At 39.7% G+C, this 13,806-nt stretch overlaps 1 protein-coding gene across 1 annotated transcript in view; it reads left to right on the forward strand.

The window, feature by feature from the left end:
* The first annotated feature begins 784 nt into the window (after positions 1-784).
* ARHGEF38 (Rho guanine nucleotide exchange factor 38) overlaps positions 785-13,806 on the forward strand; it is a 125,655-nt gene continuing 112,633 nt past the window's right edge. Inside the window, exon 1 of the mRNA XM_036911769.2 lies at positions 785-1,114. Within this exon, the coding sequence (XP_036767664.2) occupies positions 919-1,114 (196 nt within the window). The 5' untranslated portion in view covers positions 785-918. The remainder of the gene's footprint in view (positions 1,115-13,806) is intronic.

The raw sequence follows: 13,806 nt of genomic DNA on the forward strand, positions 1-13,806 counted from the left end.
TCTGTGGAAGGGACGGGGAAAAGATCTCCCAGAAATCACACGCTGACATATTGCTTATTTTCCTAAGGACCAGGGCTCAGAAGGACAAGGCTGGGACTGTGAAAGGATTAATTTCAGGCAAGGGACATGGATAAAAGGGAGAAATCAAAAACCTCCAGGCCCCTGTGGACATTACCTCCTCTGGTGCTTGCTGCCAGACCCTGATTAAATGTGAAAGCTTGTTTCCTCAGGAATGTGGATCAACGTTTTGCAAATATGTTTTTAGTAACTAATCTTTGAATGTTAGGTATTTAAAGGTGGAAGCATGACTTTGAAGACATGCAATAACGCTTTTAAATGATTCTATACCCACTGTTGTGAGGTAAATGCAAATTTCCATAGCCCCACACTAAGCCTGTGGCTCACATGTAGGTGACTGTAGATGAAGGTCACACACAAGCCCATGTTGAGTGCAGGCAGCCGGCCACCTGCAGTGTCCCAGGGCACCTGTACATGCCCATGGGCACACACCAAACCTGTAGGCTGCGGGCCACACTCATGAGCACTCCTCTTCCTCCCTGCATCACTCTATTCTCTTTCTTTTGCCCCAACCCCCAGCTCTCACCCTATACAATGGGGTTTTGTTTGTTTCCGTGGCATGTGACAGCGCAGTCCCTGCTTTGCCTAGCTCTGTGCTGCAGGTCTCTCAGGTAACAGGTGGCAGCTTCCCTGCTGAATTCTCGGCATAAAAAAGAATGACCTCATAGGGGTGGAGCTCTGGGATTCTGAAGGTGGAGAAGCAGCCAGGTGAACCCGGAGTGAGGCTGTTCAGTTAGAAGTGGGCAGTTAGACTGGGTACTTGTGGCTTTACCTCTCACCCTGAGGCACACCAGCAACCAGCCATCACCTGCAGGCCTCTAAAGCTTGTCTTTGCCTTGTATGGAGCCAAAGGAAGCCCCTGGGAAAGAAAGCATGGGCACCAAGAAAAGGAATCTGACCTTCTTGAGGCCCAGGCTTTATATGCTGGAGAGAAGGAAGACGGACACTGTGGTTGAGAGCAGTGCTTCTGGGGACCACTCTGGTTCCTTGAGGAGAAGCCAGTCTGACAGGACCGAATACAACCAGAAATTACAAGGTAACCAACAGAAAATCAATTGTCCCAGGTTACTGCACTCCCAGCTCTGTTTCTCCTACTTTTCCATTTGCAAAGAAATCACTTTCAGGCAGAGGAGAAAATCAAATATTACTTCCTCTATAAGGAAGACAAACTTTTTTAAATTAAAAAATAAGAAAATGAAAGTAAATGTTTTTCATAAATTATAGGAAAAATTTATTAGGTGTTTCAAGAGCAAATTCTGAATTATTCTTAATATTTTCTTTTCTGGTGAAGGTAGTATTTTTTCTGCTACCTTCTCGCCTTCCTTTTCCCTCCTCTACCCAATTTAAGAAGTGGAAGCACTAGGAAGCAAATGATTTAGAAACCTACAGAAGAGAGTTCACCTCAACACATAGGTGTGCAGTGTGACACCATGAGATCTCTCCAGGTAATTGTACTGCACTGTGATTGTGGTTGTCTTAAATAGGGACTTGAAACTACAATCAGGTCCGTAAAAAAAAAAGAATGTTAGAGTCATCAGGATGCTGTAATAGGATTTGTTGTAAATCACACTGGTATTCATTCCTTTAGAGTAAATCAAATAACATCCAAATATGGTAAGAGATGCTTAGCATGCTTAGATTGAATGACTTTTGAGGAAATAACTTAGTGTACTTTTGTTGGTTGTAAGATATTTAGCACAGTTATCATAACACATCCCATTTCAGGCCCTGAATGTCTCTCTCTTCCCATCCACTCTTTTCCCCTCTTTCTCTTGAAGGTCATTTGTTCTAGTAAGCTCCATTTTGACACTGATATTGGGCACTGTTTTAAGTATCCTCTGCAGTATGTCATGTGAGCCCCAGAACCCGTCTCTCCTGTTGAGCGCACTGTGCCTGAGCGCTCACAAGCCCACAGAGTGCTGTCACTCCGGGCTGAGGGACCAGGCTGAGGCCAGACAGGCCAAGGCAATCAACATGCTCTTAGCAGGTCTGTTTTCCCAACAATGTGCTTGGACTTGGTTATGCAAATTAGTTAGATTAAATAAACTCAATCAAATACATTTAAATTAAATCGTTAAATATTCCATTATGATTTAATACTTCTAAACAATTTTGATAGCTCAGGTTTAAAATGCACAGTCAAGCCTTATCCTTTAAAACATGGGGCAAGGGTATTGATCTTTGAAATTAACTTTTCTCAAGGTGATGAATACATTGGAAAGAATTTAGAGTCATATACATTCAGTTTCCAATCCTGGCTGTCCATCTTACTACCTATAAGACTTGGAGCATATTACTTAAAATTTCTGAGCCTCAGTTTCCTTATTTATGAAAGTGGGACAATGATACATACCACATAGTGTTGTTGAGAGAATGAAATCATATAATTACATGAAACACCTAGTATATTGGATGACACATGGTATGTGCTCAATAAATAGTATTTATTTTTAATCTTAGGAATAATGGGTGCTATAATGATAGCACAGAGCTTGCCCTCTATTGATCCAACTTTACTAATCCACTAATCAATTTCAACTCTTGTTTATCCTTTGATGAAGAAAGCACATATAGAAACTCATGAAAACCCACTGCTTTATCCCTAAGAACATGTTCCTTCTGTCTGAGATTCAGTAACTCAGCACTTTTGGTCCAAATTTCTCACATGCAAAATAAGAATGGAAACTACTTTTTGCTATTCACTTCCTAAATTTAAGTAAAAAAATAAGTCTGTGGCTGAAAATACAGCAGGTGTTTATTAGCTGCTTCGCCGAAGAGCTCAGGCTTCCGTGCACTCCGCTGGGACTGTGGCCCTCCTGTTCTCTGCTGGGTCCTAGCTTTGAAGGTGGAAGAAAAGACTCAGGAGTTAACCCAAGTCCCTAGAATTGTCTGTGCCGGAGAAAAATCATCAGGGAGTGTAGAGGAACATATTGCATTTGTGAAGACAGGCTGACCCCCTGATAAGCAACATTTTTAGATGTAACTCTTAATAAAATCCAAGTCTGATATTTAATGTCTAATAGAGCTTTTAGTATGATTCTTCTGTAACTGCTTTAGCAACAACAGAAGGTATTTTCTCATTAATGTTCAAAGCAATCAGTTCTGTGGGTCTGCACTCTGGTCTGTACTATGCCTGTTATTAGGCAGATGGGTCCTAAATCACCCTAAGAAGCTCTTTCTTATCACAATACCAAGAGTTTTTTCTCTGCCTACCTTGGAACTGGCAGTTCCCTGGGAGGCGCTGAATAAAGACTTGAGCTGGTTAGAGCCTGCTGATAGTTGGCCCGAAGCCATCAGAAGGTCACAGTGTGCTTTCCAAGATTGGAGAGCAGCCTCAAATTATGTAGCTGGTTGTTCTTGGTGCTGTATTGCTATTTGAGTAATACAGTTTACCACTCTGTCTCTGCAAACAAGTTCTGGAAAATCTAAGATCTTTCTTTGATGCCACTGGGATCACATCTTAACTTCTACTACACTGTCTATCTGCTCGATTTCTGGCTGACATCACTTTAGTTGTGTGATTCCTAAGTTGTGGTTTTTTAAAAAATGGTACACTGCATGACAGCTACTAGATTAAACAATAGAACATGGTGCTGATGAAAATGTCATTAAATCTTTGTAGACAACTGTGATCACATCAACATAGTCATTCCTACTAAGCCTCAAGTTGTACAGTAACAGCCAATGTGGGTCTACTGTTAGTGGCTCCTTTATTCCTTCAACACATTAGTTCTGTTAATTGGCACTTACCAGATATTTCTATGGTGAATAAAAACAGACTGTGCCAGGAATTACAACTACAGAACCATTAGGAAAAAATATCTGACCTTTACTCCAAAGAGGCTTGCAATCTCATTGGGAAAGATAAGACAGGTAAACAAGTGCAAGAAAAGTGGCGTGAGAGAAGCCAAGGTAGGAAAAGCAGGTCTACAAAGAGAGGAAATGGTCTAATCGGAGCTGGGTGGAGGTTAGAAAACATTGTCGTTAAGAGATAAGTGCAGAAGGGAGAAGGTGTAGAATGAGGAGACAAAGGCATTCTAACTTCTTCGTTGTACTTTGTCTAAAACTATGTCATCTGTTTTCTTGCTTATTGCCTATTATTGACTCCCATGTGCTCCTCTCTCATAACTCCACTCCATGAAAGAGACCCTCTGTCCTGTTAATTCTTCCATCCCTGCCCTTGGATTTGTGCCCACCACACACAAGCACTCAGTAACCTTCACGCAGAATGAATAACTTGAATGATCTGCTCTGGGCAGGGAATTTGTGTGAGAAAAGTCAGCAAAGTGTGAATGGGAGCCCTTGTGTCTCCATATGCAGAAATACACCTCTTCATTAATAAGATGTATCTTCAGTAAAAGAAATAAATGTATTTGAGATAAAAACGTACAGAATAGAAGTCTATGTTATTCCTAGCTGCACCTTTCAGAGCACACCAGACCATAATGAGCTCATTCATCTTCTTCCATTCATAACAAGAGCTACATCATTTTAGCTTCTGAGCTAGTTCAGCTCCTCATTGCCATTGCCCTGGGAGCCACAGAGAGGGTGAGGCAGAGGAAATTTAATGGCTGTGTTGTTAAAACTCTTTTCTCTGGGAAATGGTTTTGCATATGACTGTATGCCTGAACTCTATGTTTGAAATGTACCTTATTTAAATAGGCACGTGTGTGTATGAGATTATCTACTTATTGTATGTAGATACAGTTGTGTGTGTATTCTTGAGACATATTTCTATAATGATTAAAACTTTCTATAAAAAGTTTATTGAATAACACTTAGCAGCCTTTTCTGAACAGCCTCCTTGATCAATATTACTGACACTATAGGTTCCCTCTCAGTGTGGGTGCTATGGGGTGACAGTTTATGTCCCATCCCAAATTCATATATTGATGCCTAATTCCCAATGTGATGGCATTAGGAGGTGGAGCCTCTGGGAATTAATTAGGTCATGAGGGTGGAGTCCCTATAAATGGGATTAATACCCATAAAAGAAGAGACAGGAGAGATCTTGCTCCCTTTCTCTCTGCTCTCTGTCCTGTGTGGATCTGAGAAACAGGCCATCCGCCAACTAGAAAGGGAGCCTCACCAGAACCTAGGTCTGCCAGCACTGTCTTAGATTTTTCAGCTTCCAGAACTGTGAGAAATAAATGTTTGTTGTTTAAGCTACCAGTCTATGGTAGCAAACCAAACTGACTAAGGTAGTGGGTCAGTTATTTATATCCTCTATGACCACATTAAACATCTGGTTAATTTTTTGGCCAATGCATATTTTTGCTTATCAAATATCAGGTGAAAGAGAGTAGATGGCTAAAATGTTCCCTTTGCTAATAACACAAGTTATCACTTCCCTAATTCATAATAGGTCTGTGGTATTTTCTTTTTGTGCAAAGCTTTTTCTATCATCCTTATGAAGAAAGGCTTGATTGGCTGTGTTTATGTAAGCCTAAAGTTTTCTTATTATGTTGATAATAAGGAACCACTCTACCACATGAACTTAATACAGAAAAACCTGTTTTGCAGTATGAGGACTGAGGGTTACATAAATTAGATACGGTAAAGTTATGGGAACATTTAATCTGCAAAGATTATTAAGAATACAGACCAATTTTTAAGTGAGCAGAAGGAGTTGTTACCACTGGAAATTTGGTGATTTTTGTTCAAGGCTTAAAGGAAGGAGGCCCTTTCTCTGTGCATGCTCCTGTACTGGTTCTACAAGCCCTTCCTGGTTCTGCCTGATCCTTGAGTATTCAATAACTTCTTCCCCTTTACCTGCCTCCACACACCCTTTAGTAAAATGGGAAGTTCTTGAGTCAGTAGTGTAACACCAACACAAATAAGGTGGGTGTCCTAGTTTGAAGGGTAAATCTTTATAAAGGTCAAGGTGCTTTCAAATCCAAGTAATTTATGTCTGATCACGTGCAAGGAACCAAAAGGAAGCATGATATTTTACTTTTCTTTTTTTTTCAGTAAAGACATTTTGCAGTTTTTAGAAGATCCCTCTGAATCAAATATACTGTGAGTTGCAGAAGTCACAGAAGTTTGAGCTATCTCACTATGACCCTGTTGTAATAGGAAAATTTATTTCTCCTGTTTGACTGATGTGACTCTAGAGAAAATCGTAAGGGTTGCAAATCCAGCCTCTATTGTAGTTTTTTTTTTGGCCTACAAAAATTATGGGTTTAACAGAACATGAGATGAGAAATCAAGAGGGAGGGAAAAAATGGAAGGAAGAAAAGGAGAGAAGAGAAGGGAGAGGGAAAGGAGGAAGGGAGAGAACTCAGATGTACTAAGCACAAATAGAAATGTGCCTTCAAATACTGATATAGAGTTGACCCTTAACAACACAGGCTTGAACTGCACAGGTCCACTTATATGTGGAATTTTTTCAATAAATAATTAGAGAAGTTGCTGGAGATTTGTGACAACCTTAAAACACACTTTGTTTTCTCTAGCTTACTTTGGTAAAAATTCAGTATATAATACATAGGCATGTATTAATCTACTGTTTATGATATCAGTAAGGCTATGGGTCAACAGTAGGCTATTAATAGTTAAGTTTTTAGGGAGTCACAAGTTATAGTCAGATTTTGGACTGTGCAGGGCTCAGCACCTCTAACCCTCATGTTGTTTAAGGGGCAGCTGAAGTTGGGAAAAAGATGGGTGAGAGAGAAGCATTCACGTTACATTCATCTTTGCTTCTTTGCTTCTGGTGATACAGGAAAGGAAAACACCTCTTTTTATGGAATGACTTTTTCTTGATGACATAGTTGTATTAACTTGAGTATTTTTGTTGGTGTTCATTTCCTGGTGAAGGTGAAATTATTGCAAGAATGGCTAAACTTGTACGCAATGCCACCCTCAGAAGCAGACATGACGTGGCTTCAGGTTATGCCTTAGAGCACTGCTCTGTGGCCCTCTCACCATCAAGCAGGTGAGGAGGCCTTGGCGCCAAGGTTGCTGACTACCTGGGACCCTGACCCTCATTTCTAGACCAAGTACAGGGTACCTGAGACCATAGCATTTTCTGTTTAACAGGCCCCACTACTGGCTCCGAAAAAGGCCCGGTGGACCACTGCCCATTCCTTTTTCTCATGGCAGACTGTGGTTCCTGGTGTGCACACCCTACAGCCCAAGGGCAGTTGATTATGGAGATCAGTCTGGGGCTTAATTATGCTGGGGTGTTCCCACCACACTGACCAGGCCCCTTGTGAGGGGTAAGGGTGCCCTAAGGCTTCCTGCCAGATTTGGGAATGAAACTGTGAGGCACCTAGGAAATCTAAATTTGAACTTAGACTTCCAGACTGTTATGAAGGTATATTTATCAAGATAGAAGGATATAACATCTTTTATTTAACAGTTTGCCAGCTTGATTTATATGCAGACTTTCAAATACGTAGACACGCTATGTTGGCCTCTGTACACTCAAGGGAGACTGTTATGAGTGGTTTTTAGCTGTTAACCTGTGTTCAAGAGATGACATTTTTTTCTGCACAAGGTTGTGGAAAGAGAGGGGAATGGGAAAGGGGAGACTGACTGACATTCACTGTCAGCTGTGCGAGCCCAGGGGCCTTGCCATACTGTTCTTTAATGCTAACACCTTTTCAGTTCTGGTTTTATAATTGGAAAAATCAGTGTGTAGGGAGAAAAGACTTTTCCTCTACTCTCTGAGATTTGAGAGGTGGGTCTATGAAATAAACTGACAACAGGCAGATTGATTAGCAGGAGAAAAGGTATACAAATGTATGAATTTTTAAGCACATGCCTGGGGGCATCACAGGAAAAAAAGTGAAAACCCAAAAAATGGTGTGATTTGGAGCTTATAAACCATTTTATTAGGGGAAAGAAGGGGAATATAGGCCATTTAGGGGAAAGTAAATAAATTTAGGAAAGATAAATGGGCCCTTAGAAGAACAGATGGGACATATGATAGCCTGTGACAAAGTCTGTCTGGTTGCGGTGCTGACTTTCAGTCCCCTCTCCTGTGGTGAGTTAACAGTCAGTGTTCCTTGGCTGATGAAACCCCCAGGGAGGGGATTTTTGACAACTGAGTTCATTTTGGAGTGCCTGTCTTTAGGCAGATAAAAGGGGTACAGGGAACATCTCTCTACATATTCTGTTTCTCAAGTGCCATCAGCTCAAAATAATCAATAAGCCAAAGTAGCGTATTTTGAGGTGGCATGTCCTGAACTCCTTCAGGTGGTAGAACTTGGATTTGAACTCAGGTGCTTTAACTATTTGCAAAACAGAATGCATCTACTTTGTTGACTTAGTAGGTATTCTATCTGTATGGTTTATTAGTAATAAGAACTCAACTTGAGGGTTGCAGTACATGCTCTATAACGGATGACATTCCCCTGCTACTATGATAAATTTTGACCTGCTAAATCTTTCACTTTGAAATATACCTTTATTCTTTGGATTCTGACATTCCCCCTGCTGGAGAGTTGCTGTTAAATAAATGCTCTTTCTGTTTAATTGTTAGGAAACAAATTCACAAGTTTGGTTAAGCAAACCTGCCCTATAGCAATAGTTTAGTAATCTCTGTTTCCCACTTCCTTGAATACCTTGACACTATGCCTTTAATCTTATGCCTGTTGTCATTTATATATTTCTATCTCAATAAAACTCAAAACAGAGAGCGGAAAACCCTATTTTATAGCAACAGTGATAGTGATGGTGGTGATGGTGATGTACTCATGTTGCAAATGAAAAGAACGGAATTATTCTGGATTCTGGAAGCAAGCAGGTCTTTATCAAGATAGGTATGTTTCAATAGACTTCTATGAAGTCAGCCTAAATTGTGAGTCTTACCTTAAAAGCAGCAGGAAAATAGAGTGTTATGATTAAAAGCCTTTATCCCATGTTGCTCTGAACAATGTCTTTCTTGATTAATGAATCAGAGAATAAATAAATACTCTAGCATACCTGCACTGAAGCCCTTCATAGAGAATGTAATCCTGACAGTCTGACATCAAAAAAAGAAAACAAAGGTCATGTCATCTAGCTACTCATTGAAGTATTAAGCATCATTGTAGACCCTTACAGAAATGGTCTCTCCTGAATGCTTCTTAATGTTAGGGTTCCAATGTTAGTACAGAAAACTGTCACAGATTTCTTCTTCTGCCTTTGCTGTGAAATAGCTGATGAAGACATTGTTTACCTCTCTCAGCGTCATCCGGTTTTATTCAAGGAAAGAATTTGGCTCCTCTTAAGAATTATAACACGTCCCCACTCCCAGAAAAAAAAAAAGGCAATTTACTATATTCAGCTGCCTGGAGCTTAGAGTCAATTTGTACCCAATGTCTGGCTTTATGTTAGCTGTTTTCCCTGCCTAGAAGTTTCTTCCCTCAAATCTCAGCAAGAATGGATTCTCATCACTAAGGTCTCTGCTCACCTTCTGGGACACTCCTCTGACCATCCTACTTGAAGAGTTTAGGGAAGGAAAGACTTTTCCTTCATCCTCTTAGCTTCTGTGGCTGGCACCTGTGGGCTGAACTATAAGACAGATTAACAGGGAAAAAACATTTACATTTTATTTGATGTTGATACTTTTATATGGCATGGGAGGCTTTATAGAAAGAAATGAAAATTCCAAAGAAGCAGTTAGATCCAGGGACTTATATACCATTTTAACAAAGAGTCATAAGTTGTGGAGATGTGACAAGACAAAGGAAGAGGGGTTTGGCCTAGGGATGTTAAACTGCAGGAAATATAAGCAGGAAACTCACAGCAGATAAAGGTGATTTTAGTGAGGTGTGTTTGTAGGGACTCTTCTTGTAGGGATTCATCTTGATATCAGCTCCCCATCTCCAGTGACAGGGATGTTCTCCTCTTCCTGATAAGGGCATCTTTCTCACAGAAACTGGACACCTTGAAGGGCAGAGGGCCCTTCCTGCATCTGCTATTTCTCAGTCACTTTCAGCTCAAAGTAATCAATATGCTCAAGTGGCATACTTTGAGGTGTTATGGTCTGACTCCCTTCAGGGGTCTTAGTACCTCCTATTGCTCTCTGAAACTATGCTATTCCAATTTTTGCCTCTCTCTTCCATTTCAATATAATTCTCCTTAGGGATAGACATTTAGTCTTAATTTAACACTTAAGCAGTAACTATATATGGGAGATGCTCAGCTCAGTGACTATGTACTCAATGATTAAAAATACTCCAAGACTAGTTACAACTATATTGGTCCTTATCATTTGTATATTTCCCTTTACAATTCTGTCATTCCTATTTCCCCACTACTTAATTGCATTCAACTCTGGGATCAACGGCTCTAAATTATTTTCCTGCAAAGAGAGAGAATATAAATAAATACTTTAATTAAATAAGAAAACAGAAATAAGCTCTTGGCCAAAGAAAATGAGATCTCCATTTTAATACATTTACTTAACAAGTATTTGCTACATGTTCATATGTGCCAGGTTTGGACTAGATCTTGAAGATATAAAAATAATCAGAAAGAAAACTGCCCATTGAGTGTGACAGGCAGCAAATCAGTAATTGCAGTAATAAAATAAGTGCTTGAGATATGGCTACAGGTTAGGCTCCTTGGTTGCAGAATCTGAGGTGCAGGAGGTTTACTAGGGAATGTTCTTGTGACCACCTCTTGGAGAAGAGAAGGAAAAGGCACAGAACTGGAAAAGTGAGAATGCTTGCATTGTGATCTGACTACAGTGGAAGCTATAGCCAACTCTAAAGGCCATTTCTGAAGATGAGAAGATCCTTCAGAATTGTGCCCAGTGGTGTGAAGGACCCGGGCCCTTACATCACCCTTCAAGTTGTTGTATAGGGCCACCCTGGGAAGGGGGATGACTTGAAAAGTGCTCCTATCTGGTACAATTCCTGAAGAGGGTCTCTCTCCTGGTGGCACTCCTAGCAGCTGGGGCAAAACGTCCTTTATTCCTCAAGGACAACTGGTCAGCTCATCAGAGCATCTACCACATATTACATGGTTACTGTTATATTAGAGACATAATGATGCAGTATAGGAACTGTGATGACAAAGAGCTTAGCTGTACCTCTAAGATGTCAAAAGTGGAAACAGTGAAGTTGGAATCTTAAAATCCAACTTGAATTTTGCAGCGAGGAAGGGTAGAGGGCATTCCAGACTGAGGGATTAAACATGTCTAAGTACATGGAACAAAGTAATAAAACTTAAAACTGGTTTTCCTGTTCAGGGATTCAAAAATAAAAAAGATGGTAGTAACACCACTGGAGCCTGTGGACTATGCACACAGGTACATTATTTCATCTATCCTCTTAAACTTTGCAAAGCAGTTATTGTCCTGACAAGGTTTTGACAATATTAGATCCTGACAAGATCCAAAGAAAAACAAAAAATAAACAAACAAAAATGTGATTGTCATAGATTTACAGATGACAAAACTAAGGTTGGGAGAGGTATAGGCATTTGCCCAGTGGTCACACAGCTAGTAAGTGTGAAGACAGAGTTTTACAAGGTCTGCTTGGCTCCAAGGTCCATGCTTTTTCAAACACCATGCAGTCTCCATTGACCCAAACTTAGTTTTCAGTAGTAGTACCTGTTTTACAGTATATTTTTAAGGAAGCCACTCATTTTGATAAAATTTTGAACAATACTTGAAAACATCAAGAGACCCTTAAGATCTCCCAGTACGTTCATCAAAAATCTTGAAGTAAATGTTGACTAACAAGTGTTTTCCAGTAGCTGTGTTATTTTATGCTTTTTCACAAAATGTTTTATGTGGATGGAAATCAGAAAGATACACAATTGCAATGAGTGGGTGTATACCTCATAGATTCACTAGAATATTCCGCCCTAAAAACACAAATCTGATTATTTGAATTATTTAGTCTTTGAAAACTACTCCTCATTGCTAACAAGAGATCATGTGGAACATCAGGATGAGGATGTATGATGCAAAACAGAGTTGGAGTGTCAAAGCTCATTGCTCCTCTGCTTAATACCCTCAATGCTTTTCCAGGCTCTGCGGCAGTGGTATCCAAAGAGAGGTGCAGACAGCCCAGGGATTTTTTAAGGACAATTCATTATGAAAAGGAAAAATAAGTTAATTTTTTCACCTTATCCTTTGAAAAAAATATGTATTTTTTAGTATTCTCTAGAAAGTACACAATACAAAAATTTCATACATGTCTCAGAGGTACCTGCTGAAAACAGTTTGACACATGACCAAAAAAGTTTGGGATGAAATTCTGACACATGCTACAACATGGATGAAACTTCAAGACATTAGAAACGTCAAGACATTATGTTAAGTGAAATAAGACACAAAAGGACAAATATTGTATGATTCCACTTACATGAGGTGTCCAGCATAGCCAAATTCAGAAACAGAAAATGGAACAGTGGCTACTAGAGGCTGTGGAAAGGGAGAATGTGGAGTTAGTGTTTAATGGGTACCGAATTCTGGTGTGGGAAGATGAGAAAGTTCTGGAGATGGATGGTGGTGATGGCTGCACAGCCATGTGAATGAACTTAGTGCAGCTGAACCGTATACTTAAAAACTATTAACATTGGTAACTTTTACATTATGTATATTTTACCACAATAAAAAAAAATGCAGTTTGGAGACCTCAGGTTACAACATTAAAATGATACAAGGCCTAACTTACAGCCTGATTCCATCTTTCCATTCTCCTCTCTGGCCTGAGGGACAGTTGTATGGTGGACTGGCATGCCTGGATATGCGCTGTTTCCTCAGCCTGGAGTGCTCTCCCTCGCCCTGGTTGCTTTAGAAACTCCTATTCCTCTTTTCAAGTCTTTGATTCTGAGTTATTACACCCCAAATACATTTGTGCTATCATATCCACTACACATGTCTCAGATTCATTATTCACATGCCAATGTCTCTTTCCTTTGATTGAACTTCTTGAAGACAGGAACATTAGTATCTTCAGGACCTATGAAAAGGCTGGTCTGCACTCAATAATCATGTTTGTCAAGTAAATAATTGAGTAAATGAATGAATGGATAAACAATAAATGGGTGGCATGACAGCTGTGCAGTGAGCCTCCTGAATGAGAAAAGGAGGCCCTTCCCCACGGAGGGTTCCTCTGAAGCCAGGTCTTGACCACTTGTTCAAAGACTTCAGGGTCACAGGTCCTGGGGATGGATCTGACTCAGATGAGGGAATTACTCATCAACTTTTATCATATCTCACAGTTCTCTTCTCTATATTGTGTTTCGTTGGATCACCCTATACAATTCTGCCCTCATTAATTAGCAAGCTTCATGATGGAGGACCTGTAGGTTATTCACTGAAATATAATCTCACATTTTTACAACCTGATATGGGTAAAGAAATTAAATTATTTTGCTCTGAGCTAATGAAAGATTCTAAGTAGTGATTTTCTCCTTTTCTTTGTTAGCTAAATCTACACATCTAAAAATACAAATAATATACGTGAAAATCCTCTCCAGAGTCTGACTTGCTCGTTAATGCCACACCAGTCAGACATTTGAGATTGTCATTATATTAGAGTGGTGCTATTGTTTTTGAAATATTCAAAACTTAACTGAATATTTTTAAATTAGTGCAATTTTAATTTCATAGGGTGCTTTTTGACTCTATTCTGAGCATTTCTGTGTAGAAGTGAAATAGTAAATTAAAATCTGAACTTAGATTTCTTTTAATGAATAAATTCTTAGAAAACAAAGCCCATACTTCCCTGACAAAATCAAAGCTTCACTATATTGTTGTTGCAAGTGAAATTTTTTAAGTGT

The sequence above is a fragment of the Manis pentadactyla genome, chromosome 5, assembly GCF_030020395.1.
Source record: "Manis pentadactyla isolate mManPen7 chromosome 5, mManPen7.hap1, whole genome shotgun sequence".
Lineage (NCBI taxonomy): Eukaryota > Metazoa > Chordata > Mammalia > Pholidota > Manidae > Manis > Manis pentadactyla.